Source organism: Haemaphysalis longicornis, unplaced genomic scaffold (assembly GCF_048455015.1).
Source record: "Haemaphysalis longicornis isolate Haplotype H1 unplaced genomic scaffold, Haemaphysalis longicornis Haplotype H1 scaffold_7, whole genome shotgun sequence".
Taxonomy (NCBI): domain Eukaryota; kingdom Metazoa; phylum Arthropoda; class Arachnida; order Ixodida; family Ixodidae; genus Haemaphysalis; species Haemaphysalis longicornis.
In genome coordinates this window covers 43,770,948-43,784,779 of record NW_027526422.1, presented here as the reverse complement: position 1 = coordinate 43,784,779, position 13,832 = coordinate 43,770,948, and the positions used below count along the sequence as shown (strand labels likewise).

The 13,832-nt window shown below is 49.3% G+C and overlaps 1 protein-coding gene across 2 annotated transcripts in view; it reads left to right on the top strand.

Annotated features, from left to right (window-relative positions):
- LOC144145408 (monocarboxylate transporter 12-like) overlaps positions 1 to 13,233 on the top strand; it is a 43,637-nt gene extending 30,404 nt beyond the window's left edge. For both annotated transcript variants that reach the window (XM_077677009.1, XM_077677008.1), the window contains exons 7-8: positions 3,528 to 3,769; positions 11,502 to 13,233. In XM_077677009.1, coding sequence (XP_077533135.1) covers positions 3,528 to 3,769; positions 11,502 to 11,665 — 406 coding nt within the window. In that variant the 3' untranslated portion in view covers positions 11,666 to 13,233. The remainder of the gene's footprint in view (positions 1 to 3,527; positions 3,770 to 11,501) is intronic.
- The last annotated feature ends 599 nt before the right edge of the window (positions 13,234 to 13,832 follow it).

The window sequence follows — 13,832 nt, the reverse complement described above, 5'->3', positions numbered from 1 at the left end:
GTAGAACGCGAAAGTGAAATGTGCAGCAAAATGTGCAGCTGAACATGATTTGCGGGTCGGCGGCTGTATTGTGGGTGTGCTTGGCAGGCGACGTCCTGCTGCCGGGTCGCTTGGGAAAAGGTGTACTGGCGTCATTTCCGTGACCGATATGACGTCAGTGAAATCTTGAGGTATCGCGGCATAAAACACTTTCGTGTTAAAATATAATATTCGAAAACGAACAAGCCTAAGTATAACGAACAGACACCCAAATTTTTAATAATATAGCGGGAGCGACGAACGACCGGAATGTCAGCGCCTTATCACGGTGTTCAGCAGCGAAATAAGCGAGAGTACGCGCACGCGCATAGGGGTATATGCTGTATGAGTGTCGTCTGCTACGCTGTTTCCTTGAGAGTGGTACACCCCTGTCACTGCATCTGAATGACTTTGTGCCCCACTCTGCTTAGCTACCTTTGGCGGTAAGGAAACGGCCTTGCAAAATAAGAAAAACAGGGGGTGTGATGCCCTGAGAAGAACACCGGAGCAGACGACACATCCACAACAGGGTAGTTCGATGCGCGTGCGCGTACCCTCGCCTATTTTGCCGGTGAACACCGTGATAAGGCGCTGACATGCCGATCGGTCGTCGCTCCCGCTATATTATTAAAAATTTGGGAGGCTGTACTCTTTAGTACCAAAGGTTGCTTCCCTGCAAGAAGACCCTGTGTGCAGGGGTGCACCTTTTACAGCCTTTTACAGGCCGCTTGCTTCGTTGTACTGGCGTCACTTCCGTGGCGGATGTGACCTCAGCGAAATCCTCGTGTATCTGGGAATAAAACACTTTCGTGTTAAAAAAGACCTATTTCCTGGAATGTTCAGAAAAATTCAGATGGGCGGCGTGTTGATGTAGGCTATGAATGAAGAGCTATATCAGGCTTAGATAATGTAGCAAGATGATTGATTCATGCACCGTCACGGTGTGGTATAGGAGCATAGCGTAGCTCGCAACGCAGCCATTGATTGTTTTATCGAACATTTCTTTGCTATTCAACATATGGTGGCAGGTGAAATGCTAGCACTCTTGTCGTCTTTAGGGACTGTGACCCGGTTGCGTCCGAATGTCTAATGCGGTGTCCGTATGTGTTCGCGCCGTCGAAGGTCGGTGCGTCGAGCACTCATCCTTTGCTCCGGGATGGTCTGTCATCATCACCAACAAAGAACTACGCATTTATACGAATTCTTGGCATTGAATTCACCTAAAAAAGAACTGTTTCCACGAAAAAAATTCTAATGTTTTTCCTGAGCAGTTTTGCGAATCGAATAAAAATACTTAAAAGAGGGCTACTACGATGCTGCATTAACAAGCCCAAACAGTGCGCCCTACCCTCTAGAGCATTGCACGGGCCTGATTTTAAGGCTGGGCCCGTCCCGAGCCAGGTTTGTGAAGCCCGAGCCAGAATCGAGACCGTAGCACCAAGCCCGGGCCCGGCCACGGCCCGTAAGTGAGGCCAGCCCGGGTCCTGCGCGGGCCCGTCGTCTCATGCCCAAGCCCATTTTCTCAAGTCCGAGCTCCCGGGCCCGGTCCTTTATTTCTAAGCCTAGGGAGGGCCGCGTTGGCGTGTACGGCCCCGGGCTTAGACGCTGAAGGAAATTTGTTTATTATATTTGGCTGAGTGCCCTCCGTAGAGGGCAATGAGACGGAGCATCTAAGCTGTATAGCACTCATAGATTGAAACGTAAAAATTTCGGGTTAAGCAGTGCGTGTACTTTAGCTGCCACCGGCTTGAGTTCCCGTTACATCGGCGTAGTACCAGCGCGTATTCTTATGCCAGAGCTACCATCACATTTGTTGACCATATTCTTGGAGCCATCACGTGGTTGTCTTTGGCACAAGTTGATATGCTGAAATTTCTAATGCCGCGTTTCGATGTACGAGTACTGTACGTGTATTGAAATGTTTTACCTGCAGTGGGGGCTCAGAGGTGTTGTTTCTCTAGCCCATGATGTCTATACCTTGCCACGGCAGCTGAAATTTAATGATTGGGACATGTAAAACCCACGTGTACACAGACAGTACTGCAGAGCTCCAGGTTGTCTGAATTAATCCGTTCATCCGTTCTCCGCAGCGGCGTTCCGTGTAATCGTATTTTTGGTATGTTATACCCAAAATATAAAATATTGATGCCGCACATAAAATTCTAATACAGTCGAGTCCACTTATAAAAATACCGTTTATAACAATATATCGGATTTAACGATGAACAGCTATGGCACCGTCAACTTTTGTATTCTTTCTATGGTAAAATAATCCGCTTATTACAATGCTCCAGTGCCACGACATCGGATATAACGATCGAATCCGGTTATATTGTGCACCAAAAGTGCAACAGTGCCGATTCTAATGACGCGGTTGCGCAGCCTACTCAGGTAGTGTCTTCGTAGGAGGCCCAATGCGTGACACAGTCCCCCGGGGACTTTGTTTCCCCCAAGGACATTTACCTTAGCTAGGTGAAGCACCTGTAGATGCTCTTGGAAAAGATTTGCGCTATCTTCACACGCGGCAAACAAAAGTGACCGACTGTGGCTTCTTTTACGCAAATTAGTAGTAGAACGACCTTGCTGGCATGCGAATAAAATGTTTTGAGCTTTGTTCCGTCTTTTTATTTCGGAACCCGCTTATAACAATTGTCGGTTATAACGATGGGATTTCTTTGGCACTTGGATATTGTTATAAGTGGACTAGACTGTAAAATAAACGCACAATGACTGTCTGCCCTGGCAAAAAATATTTTTAAACGATGCGTACAGCCAGCATCAAGAAGCGTGTGGAAGTAAACTCAAATCCTTTTTCACGCTCTTTTCTACATTTCCCGTCGGAGATATTAAGGGCGAGGCCCACGGCTTTGAGCCCAAGCCCTCCCCTGAACCGCGGCATTGAGCCCGAACCCGGCCGAGGCCCACCGAGAAACGCTTCGGGTCTGGGCTTTCGTGCCAGCCCGGCACCGTGCTTTATTTCCCTCTACCGCTGGAGCAAAATCAAAATTGCCCGCATGTACAGATACGAGGTTTCAGTGCTAGCTAAAAGATCCCCACGTTCTCCAAGTTTACTCGGAACCTTCCCCACGCTGTGCACCTTGCTCGAATCTCGTATATCTCGAACCCCACTTTTGGTGTCATAAAAAAACTACACCTGGCTCAAAGCAACTACAAATATTCCCCTCGTATGCACGTCCCTACATCAATTAATTCCCATCGCCATCCTCATGGCGTTAACACGAATACCGGAAGGACTGATGGAATTATGATCCAGCTCCGTGAGGATGTTGCGGGTTCCCCAGGACGGTGAAAGGTGAATTGACACTAAAGGAGAATTACAAGCCATTGTCCCTCCTTAAGATAATTACCGTGATCCCAGCAATCTAGATGGACATTCGCCTGGCATCTCCTCCTTGAGAGGCATTTGCGCGTGCATCAATGTACCCATCATATCTTATTCTCGCGAGAGCAATTGGCCACGAATTAATTGGTGAAACGCTGGCTTGCAGGAGAGACATCATGGCCGTGGGCTTCCTCGCGACTTGTGGTGCCCTGGTGGGCGTCATCTACGCGAGCTCCATGGTCCTCCTGGGTGCGGCCAGCGTCGTGTTCGGCCTGACCAGCGGCAGCATCATGATCCTCTTCTCCGTCCTCTTGGTGGAATACTTCGGCCTCAAGAAGCTGCCCATGGCCATCGGTTTCCACTGCCTCGTCAACGGCCTCGCGACGCTCCCCCGGCCATTTCTAATAGGCAGGTTTCCAGTGCCCGGATCACCTCTTTCGGGACATTGATTTTACGTGAAAATTTCGAGTGGGAAAAGCCTAAGGCAGGTATTTTTTATTTTGATTTCGGATTTTTATTTCGTGGCAAAACCAAGGGAGGGGAGGCTGAGACTAAAGGTGAACACGACCAGACAGAGGCCTCAGCCATCCGATTGACAGTGTACGCAACAAAAGTGCTGTTCGCAAATTTAAACATTATAGCACAATCGTAATAGAAAAATAGCACAAAAGCGAAGTTATTGATAATTTTTTTTATGTAATATACAAAGCACAGGTCTTGTTACCTGTCTCGGGATTAGAGCATTTCACGCCTTGAATTTGTTTTAGTAAAGGTGTTTTCATACTTGCTGTACAGGAAGGGCTTCAGATTGAAATATGTAAGCTGCTGGACGGTGTAAACTTCGGAGAGAACAAAAGACGTCCAGAAATATCGAAAAAAAAAATATTCATTAATAATCAGCGCAAGAAAAACAAAAAACAAAAACGAGACACAATATTGCGAGAGGCGGACAGGACCGGGCTGCGGTTTCTCCCTCTTCTTGGTCGTGTCTTCTTGCACTCATCATTAATGGGAAATATTCGCCAACTCGCCCAACTCACAGTCCTTTGGAACAACATGAATAAAAAAAATCTGCAGAAATTCAAAGAAATGTCTACTAATGCGTAGCCTTCTTATAGCGCTTGTCTAGAGTGTCAGTTCTTTACTGTAGAAGGATCAACATTTGGGCGAGTTGGTACTGGTTATGTATCATCTTGACGAAACAGCGTAAAAAACGGGGACACTAGGAGAGAAAGACAACAGGACGACGCTGTTGTGTCGTCCTGTTGTGTCGTCCTACAGCGTCGTCCTGTTGTCTTTCTCTCCTAGTGTCCCCGTTTTTTACGCTGTTTCGTCAAGATGATACAGTTCTTTACAGCCAGACGTGGCTATGAGTAGCGAGATGCTTTGTAGTGTATTATTCTTTTTGAGTTGTCTGTTGTTTCTTTTCGGCGATAATGTAAATACATGCCATTATAGGGATGAAGATAATGTAAATACATGTCATTATAGGGATGAAAAAAGTGCCTTTACTTCGCTAATTATGTTTTCCCCCGAATATTGAAAGCCTACTGCGGAGTTGGTCCGTTTACGCTACTTTTATACGTATTTCCAACGTTATTTCGCGGGAATTTCTTTGTTTATTTTTCGGTTTTCTGAATGGATGTATAATATGCATATTTCTGATTTTGTCATATCATTTTAATTACAACTTTTTCGTATTTTTCATTTTTTGGGTTTTTAGAATTCTGTCCGAACAATTATCTGCATTTAAAGGTGTTACTTCCGCCATATCTGCATTTTTGTGGAAATGCAGGCGGTTACATGGTTCACCATTCTCGCTAATTTTAAAACGTTCATTTTAAGCACGCGAAAATAACACGGACTATTTCGATTCTGGCGGTTAGACTGAAGTCGACAAATGTCATCGAAGTGTACAGGGTCGTTGACGTTCTTTGGGTTAGGCTTTGGAGGAGTGCGTCGAGTAGCATTAAGAACGATGAAGTGTCAACACTGGCAGTGCTCGAAGATTGCCTGAATCCGCTTCACATAACGCACGAAATACCGGAAGGAAACACGTTGAAGTTTTTGATTGATTGATTCTAGGGTTTAACGCGCCGACGCAACGCAGGCGATGAGGCGCGCCGTAGTGGAGGGCTCCGGATTAATTTTGACCACCTGGGTATCTTTAACGTGCGCCGAAATGTCGTACACACGGGCGTTTTTGCCTTTCGCCGCCATCAGAAAAGCGGCCGCCGCGGCCCGGAATCGAACCCGCGACCTCATGCTCTGCAGCACAACGCCTTAGCCACTGAGCCACCGCGGCGGGTCATTAAAGTATTTGGACGTAAGCCTCGCGTTTTCGGGTGACCAGGCTTGCTGGAGTTACGTCACCCGCAGCCAGAAGCTTCTGTTGCCAAATAACTCTGCTCACACTAAACTGGTAAAACGCTCAGTAGCGACGATGTGCTTCACCTACGCCCTCAAGAAGTCCCGTGTTCACCACGTGCAGAGCGCTCTGGAGGAGCAGGTTTCCCGGCGAAGCGAATCAGGGTATCCTGAGCAAGTCATTGTGGCAGTCTGCGAGGCTATCCGCAGGCGTCAGAAGCTAGCAGCGAAAGGGTATGCAACCAGTACACATGACGGCAATGAGCGGCGTAAGGACGCGAGTCCGAATCCCGGCCGCGGCAGCCGCTTTTCTGAGGGAAGCGAAAAGCAAAAACGCCCGTGTGTACGAGCTTTCGGCGCACGCTAAAGATCCCCAAGTGGTCAAAATTAATTCGTATACCCCTCCACTACGGCGCGCCTCATCGCCTGCGTTTCGTCGGCGCGTTAAACCCTACAGTCAATCGAGACGGCTGTTACACCGTATCTGCACGGTATCGCACATAGGCTAAAGAAAATGGGGCAGAGAGCTAGCGTTCGGGTTGTCATGTCCGCGCCACTGAAGCTCGCTAGGCTTTGTAGGGACACATACTTGTCCAATGGAAAAAGAAAAGACTGGCTCTAGGGTTGGGCATCACATCAAGTGCGTCGAATGGGATGGCGGTGTTCTGTACCATGTTCCGTTGGCCTGTGGATGGACAGTCGGCACGGTGCACCAACCCAGGCTGCGTGAGCATCGGAACAACGTACTGAAAAGAAAAACGGGAACTTCTCAACATACTGCCGTGAATGCCGCGGGTGTGAGCTTGTGGGGTTATAGGGGAGTTAAAGTAGATTGGTTTACTTTTCCCCTGCAATAGCAAAACCGGCGACGAGAGAGACTAATCCGTCTTCGTCTTCTCGTTTCGCCCCGCTAGCAAGCTATCTCCCACCCCGCGGCTGCGCGCTGTGCCGCGCCAGCCGCGGCGGGCCGTGGCTCACCGGAACAAAGGAAGCGACAAGTGTTTTCGCTCATTGACATTTATTACTGAATAACAAACATCCAAAGAGCATGCAGGCTAGCTGATTGACGGCGAGGATCTAGTTCCTCGCCCGGGCAATCTAAGGGAATCGAGAGGTTCGACTCACCGCGACAACAGTCATCACCGGGGCGCCGCCTCAGCGCGCTCGCGTTTGCCTCGCCGGGACACCGATGGCAGCCATTGTCGCCCTCCTTTTTGCCCGATCCTCGAAGGAAGGAGATCACCAGGCGCGTCCTGACGCCTCGCTTCCCGAGCTCCGACTTCCTCCCGCAGCTCGCATCCCGCGCGCGCTCGCCGGCTTAAAGACACTCCTACGGCGAGGAGGTCGATCCCCCTCGCCGACGTCTTGCCGAGCAAGTTCTCGCGAGGAGCAAGCGGCGTGGCGAAGCCGAACCAAAGGGAACGCGCTAAGGTCGCGTTCCCACATCCCTCCAACCTTAAACGTTTCCGTACGGTGGAAAGAATAGCACACGGGGACATCTAAACGCAATGTTCGTAACACTATACAGAACATGAAGGTTCGCCCCCGCGTAGTAGCTGTCCTCGCACTCGCCGTCATCAAACATGCATCGTCAGCCACATGCACAATCTAATGCTCAGGTGTCGCAGGTAACACCGAGGTTGTTCGAACACGCATGTCATGCACAGGTGCAGTCTTGTCGTCGACAGCGGTGTCCGGGGCTGCTTTCGTCAAGTCCCGCTGAGAAGACATCAGCTGGCCCAATGCAACGGGGACCGCAGAGTTCTCAGCCATAGGTTCGACGTAGCGCAGCACACAGCTCCGGCCAACACGAGCATCGTTGCTCGTACTGCCGCTCTTGTCAGTCGGTGGTGATTATCAGCAGGTCCCGTCCGGCCCTGGCCGAAGACAGCAGGCCAGGGTTTCGAAGGGTAGGGCTGAAGCCAGCCCGAGCAAGTGTAGCGACTGCGCTGACAGATGACCGCCGTACGTAACGTTGCGCCGTACAGCCGCTGCTCTCAGCCAGGATGCGCCGAGGACGTATCAGCAGGCCCAGGAGCCTCCCGACCGCAAAGTGCGGCCCAGCACCGAAGTGACGCCAAGCCATGAAGCACACGACGGCGCCGCCCGCACCAACACGCCCTCACTCATGGAGGTAAGCAGCAGCCGTAGGGAGCTCCCACGGAGCCGCTGCCAGGCCGCCTCCAAGTAGCCGCCACGCCAGGACAGGCGCGAATGCTCCCCAGCTCTCGAACGCTCGCCGACCCGGAGCAGCATGTGGCATCACAGACATCGCGTAGCAAGCAAGCCTGGGTGACTCAACTCGCATTGCGTATCACATCAAGCATTCCCGCAAGCCCTGAACTCAGGCAAGGAAGAAATGCTATTCCTCAGCATCGGCCGCGTGGCACGACGCTAAAAAATTGCGGCTGTCAAAAGACGGTTTCCGACAGCGCACAAAAACTGACTTTCTCGAGGCGAAGGAGATTTTTTTTCCCCGCTACGTGCAGAACCACTTAAAACAAGCATTCCGACGACACGCACCCCGCCATTCAGTGGAGAAGAGGGGCCGTTTCCCGCCCGTCTGCTACCGAGCTACGTCCTCCTCGGTCGTGCCCTCTCCCACGCGGTGCCGGCTCCGAAAAGCCATCGGGCAACACGCATCTTTGACAACGACCGGCAACCCAGAGGCTTGCTCTACTGCCCCATTCGCACAGCCGTGAAGGAGACATCGGCTTTGTCGTCGGCCCTACCCGCTCGCTGCAACACAAACAGCTTAATGAGCGGCGGCGCCCATCGCGTCTCGCGATGTCGGAACGCCCGGTGCCGAGCCGCAATACCAGACAGCCCATACGGCACCCGTGGCCCCTGGCCACACGGCTCGAAGAGCCCCGACTCCCGGAGTCGATAAAAGAGACAGCAGAGAAAAAGAAAATCGGGCCAAACAACGCAGCTTCCGTACTCGCTCACTTCGGGCTTGTAATTACAGCGCGGACCTTATGCCCTTGCGCGTCATGGGTGCTGGACATCAAAATTTCAGTGCCTCAATTTGCCGCGGCAGAAACGTCCCGCCTAAACGGCGCACTGAGAAAACTCGGCGCTCACATGTTCTAGCACGATGTAGCAACGTTCACTCCGCTCTCAAGAAAGTACGCCTGCCTCCGCTAGCGATCTGATTCACGCTAGCAGTAACACTTGACAGGTTCGGACAAAGAACTTTTCTCACACCGAACAAAGACATGTTCCATGTTCCGAGAGCCAGCCCCACGTTGATGCGCCAGATGTGGGGTTATAGGGGAGTTAAAGTAGATTGGTTTACTTTCCCCCTGCAATAGCAAAACCGGCGACGAGAGAGACTAATCCGTCTTCGTCTTCTCGTTTCGCCCCGCTAGCAAGCTATCTCCCACCCCGCGGCTGCGCGCTGTGCCGCGCCAGCCGTGGCGGGCCGTGGCTCACCGGAACAAAGGAAGCGACAAGTGTTTTCGCTCATTGACATTTATTACTGAATAACAAACATCCAAAGAGCATGCAGGCTAGCTGGTTGACGGCGAGGATCTAGTTCCTCGCCCGGGCAATCTAAGGGAATCGAGAGGTTCGACTCACCGCGACAACAGTCATCACCGGGGCGCCGCCTCAGCGCGCTCGCGTTTGCCTCGCCGGGACACCGATGGCAGCCATTGTCGCCCTCCTTTTTGCCCGATCCTCGAAGGAAGGAGATCACCAGGCGCGTCCTGACGCCTCGCTTCCCGAGCTCCGACTTCCTCCCGCAGCTCGCATCCCGCGCGCGCTCGCCGGCTTAAAGACACTCCTACGGCGAGGAGGTCGATCCCCCTCGCCGACGTCTTGCCGAGCAAGTTCTCGCGAGGAGCAAGCGGCGTGGCGAAGCCGAACCAAAGGGAACGCGCTAAGGTCGCGTTCCCACAAGCTACACTTTGAAAATTCAATCGTATTGATTCATGATTCTAATCAGCGCACACGTGAGAAAGTAGAGGCGGCTGAAATGCAACTAGGCGATTTCGAATGTGTCCCTACAACATCGATAGCCTTGTCGTAAAAGCAGGCAGCATTTAAAAAAAAAAAGAAGTGGTTGGGGTAGTGATTGACACGTGTGGGACAGCACCAAGTTTTTCCGCTATGCTAATCTTTTGTATAATTGTAATGTTTTCTGTATAACTTGTCTTTTACTGGTATTTTTTAATTGCGAAAGTTTGCTTTCCTGCATAAAATGGTGGGGGCGAGTGAGTCGAAATGTACGCAAAGAGGAAGTTTTCACTGAGAAAGACTAAAAGGTTCCTATGATGCGGCTCAAAGAGCCAGCGTCTGTAGTCGGGCAGCCGGCCGGCTTGGGTTGAGTCCCGCACTACTTATTACTTACTGTCGGGAACGTTGGAGACCACGGCATTTAACCGTTTCAGTAAAGTATACAGCTGAAAGTTGGCGCTTGTCCGTGTTTTCTTTGCCCGTGTTATTTTTGTGCGCGTAAGGTGAACGTTATGGAATACCAATTAGCCCGAATTCAAGACCTTCTGCAAGCTACTTTCATTCGTATTTTGCCCTTTCTATGTAGTTCTTTTAACCTCGTGGTTCATTAACACAACCATTGTACCTTTCAATTACTCAAAAGGTTGGAGTAGCGAGCTCCTCTTTAGGTTGGAGCTAAACTTTGCAATAAATCATCCTTTCTCTCTCTCTGTCTCTCCCCAACGTTATTTTGCGGTCTTTCTACATTTATTCTTCGGTTTTTTGGAGAGATTTAGAACATGCATATTTTCGATTTCATCAGATCATTCTCGTGATTCGTTTTCTTTTTTGATTTTGTTTTGTCTTTCAAAATTGTGACTTACCAATTATCTCCATTTGCGCTGTAATAACGATTAAGGGTGTAAGTCTCACCAAATCTGCATTTTCGTGGGAATGCAGGGCGTTACAAGGTCCCGGCTGTGGGGGTACTCGGCCGAGCATGCTAATATAAAATATTTCTAATTGCATATTTAATCTGTGGGAATAAAATATTCGAACTTGGTGCGAAGTACTGGATCTAAATGTACGATCGGACGCTTCTGCGTCAGATAGGCCTACACTGGATATTTCAAATGTGGGAAAGCTTTTCACCCTTTCGGCCCTGGTGCCCTATATTTTGGACATTAATCAAAATTCCTCTAGAAAATTGAAAAATAAATCGGAACAGCTGGTTTTCTGGGAAATAGATCTTCAAGAATTCCTATCTTGATACATACCGCCATTGTTAATTTTTTGCTACTACTGAACGCTAGAGAGAGGAAGGCATTGCAGTGAGGACCAAACTGACATCGGGGTGACCCCATAAACCGAAGTCCTAGTTTGATTGCATGGCTGTAACTCAAAAGATAATTTCAATACGCGTTTTATTTTTGTATGTGGACTCGCTGATTCGGAAAATTTAGGAAAACAAGCAAAAATAATTTTGTTGTGGATTTTGAAATTTTAATTGCCTAATGGCCTAATTGATGTAGTGCCTCTCGATCGCTAATTACTTGCCCCACAAACTCAATTTTTCGTTTGCAAGCTTATAGGATCACAGTAATAAGGAAAACACCAAAAAAGCTTTTCGCTAGAAATTAAAAATTTCGGGTTGAAAGGGTTAAAGCAAAACACTGTTAATCAGTTCACAACCATCTCTCGTTTCCAATCGCTCTCGCGAAGCAGCCAAAAAAAAAATCTGAGGCTAGAAATTCGGCCTTGAAACTTAAAAGGGCGGTGGGAGGAACTGTAGAAAATTTCTCCAAGGTGATGGTAAACTTTCGTTCGTTTTCAGGTTTCTTCAGAGACAGCGGATCGTCGTACGAGAGCATGTACATGCTCCTGGCTGCCGTATCTCTGGTGACGAGTGTCGTCTGGGCGATCGAGTGTTTCGTTCAGTGGCGGGCACAGAAGGCAGAACTGGACAAGACTGCCTCACCCGTTGAGCCCAAGGCTTGACCGCAGGGATTTTTATGTGTGCCGGTGACTTCGACTCCGGAAACATTATTTTGAGCGACAAGAACGCCGCCAGTTGAAGACTTTTTCAAACATCATGCAAACGTTGCTACAGTCCCCAACTCGACAGGGCGATCACGCTCGGACCAATGTACATTGTAACATTGTAATTTTTGTGAAGAATTTTGGCTAAAGAGACGTGATTTAAACACAGTAATTGAATTTCGAAAGATTTACTTGCAGATCTCATAAATACATTTATAGCAGCGAATTTGTTTCATACAGCACGTGAAAAAAGATGAAAGCAAGAAAGGGAGGAAGGCGTTTGGATAACCAACAACCGAAACCACGAATCGGGGGTGACTGCCAAACATAGCATGAGGATTAACTACAAAACACGTTGGCGACAAGTTCTGACAACGTGTATCCCAGAGAGAAATGACGGGAAGAGTGGTGTGGGGAAGTGGAAGGCAAACAATCTTTATAAAATACAAACCTTACGGCCTGGCCTCAGCGCGTCAGTCGGACACCATAATTTCAGTTCATTCCTGGTCCCGTCCTTTGTTTCCCGCACTGTGAACAACAGTTGTGAACATCTAAGCTGCTGCGCACGCGTGAGAGAGGTACCGTAATTACCCGATTCTAACGCGCACCCGATTTTCCAGGCAAGAAACCGAAAAAACTTGCACCTCCGATTGCAACGCGCAAGGAACTTTGTGAGCAAGAAAAACGAATGCGAGAGAAACGGGCGATTTATTTCCCGAAGTAATCTTGCTCATCTCACACCTCGTCGCTCTCCGAGAGCTCCTTGTCGCCTTCCGCTGACCGCAACATCTCGTCATCGGTGCCGTCAAGCGCGTTCGCGATGCCACACTTCTGAACGAACGTTCAACCATGTTCGATGGGATCGTGGCCCACGCCTCGCACGCCCATCCCGCGAGCTTCTCCAGAGGCGTACGCTTCAGCCAACCACACGTGAATGCGTGGGAGCCGCTCGTAAGCCGTGGAAGCGGCGCACCTTCATTGCCGCTGCTGCCATTGCTGTTATCAAGCGCGCAAGTGGAATAATATAACGATTTATGTGAACGCCGATAGAAAAGCCTAGGCGCCTAGATCCGAAAAATTGTTGCTAAAAGCTTTGGCGCCATCTTGAGATGGCGATGGCGATGGGTGGAACAAAATTTCAGCTGTTTCGCCAGTTTCAGCTTCGTATCCGATTCTAACGCGCATGCGATTTTTCGGCCTATTTTTCTGGAAAAAAGGTGCGCGTTAGAATCGGGTAATTACGGTATATGGTTTGTGCGATGTAGTAGATAGTCGCCACCTGCCCATTTCATTGTTAAACGCATCGCGCATGCTTCATAGTATATCGTGCTACATAGGTAATCAATAAGAGCTGCTCATACGTAATGTCGCTTGCTTCGCTCCTCACGGCGTATGTTATGCGTTTTTCAGGATTGTTGTCGGGGGCCCATTTTTTTATTTACATTGTTATTTACCCCTCCTATCTCCCAAACAGTTGGAATGCTTTGATGAACAATTAGTTCAATAAAAATCTAAAGGACACTAGACTTGCACTGCTCCACATATCTCAGAAAAGTAACCTAAAGAAATCATGGCGGACTGCTTTCCGGTTGTCTTTGGGGCCTCCGGTGTGTTTACAACAACAACAAAAATAAATAAATATAAATTAAAATAGAAATGGATTACTGTATGCTTGTTTCTCTGCTTAAGATATTTCGGGAGCTTATCATATCTTTCTCCTTCCCCCTCCTCTGCGCCCTTTCCGTCAACCTCTCCCATTCTCATTCGCCATTCACCTCTCCCACCACATCCTTCCATTCCATGCCGCTCTATTTCCCCCCACCTCCTCTCGTTCGACCGTCTCCCCTTTCTCTACCCACCTCTATCCCGCTCTGCCCCTCCCATTCCCCGTATCTCTTACCATTTCCCTCACCCTGGTCACGTGATACAGCCATGCGTCACTGAAACTTTTTGGCCCATCGTATACTGGTCGCTGACCCGGGTTGGCCTCTTGATTCGCAACCACGGGAGGCTACGAAAAGCCCAACAAGCCAATGGCACGCTAATGAATATGCACTACCAGAAACATTTCTGGCTGCATTTAGATATGCATTTAGATATACAGCCAGATGTACCGAAATTTGTT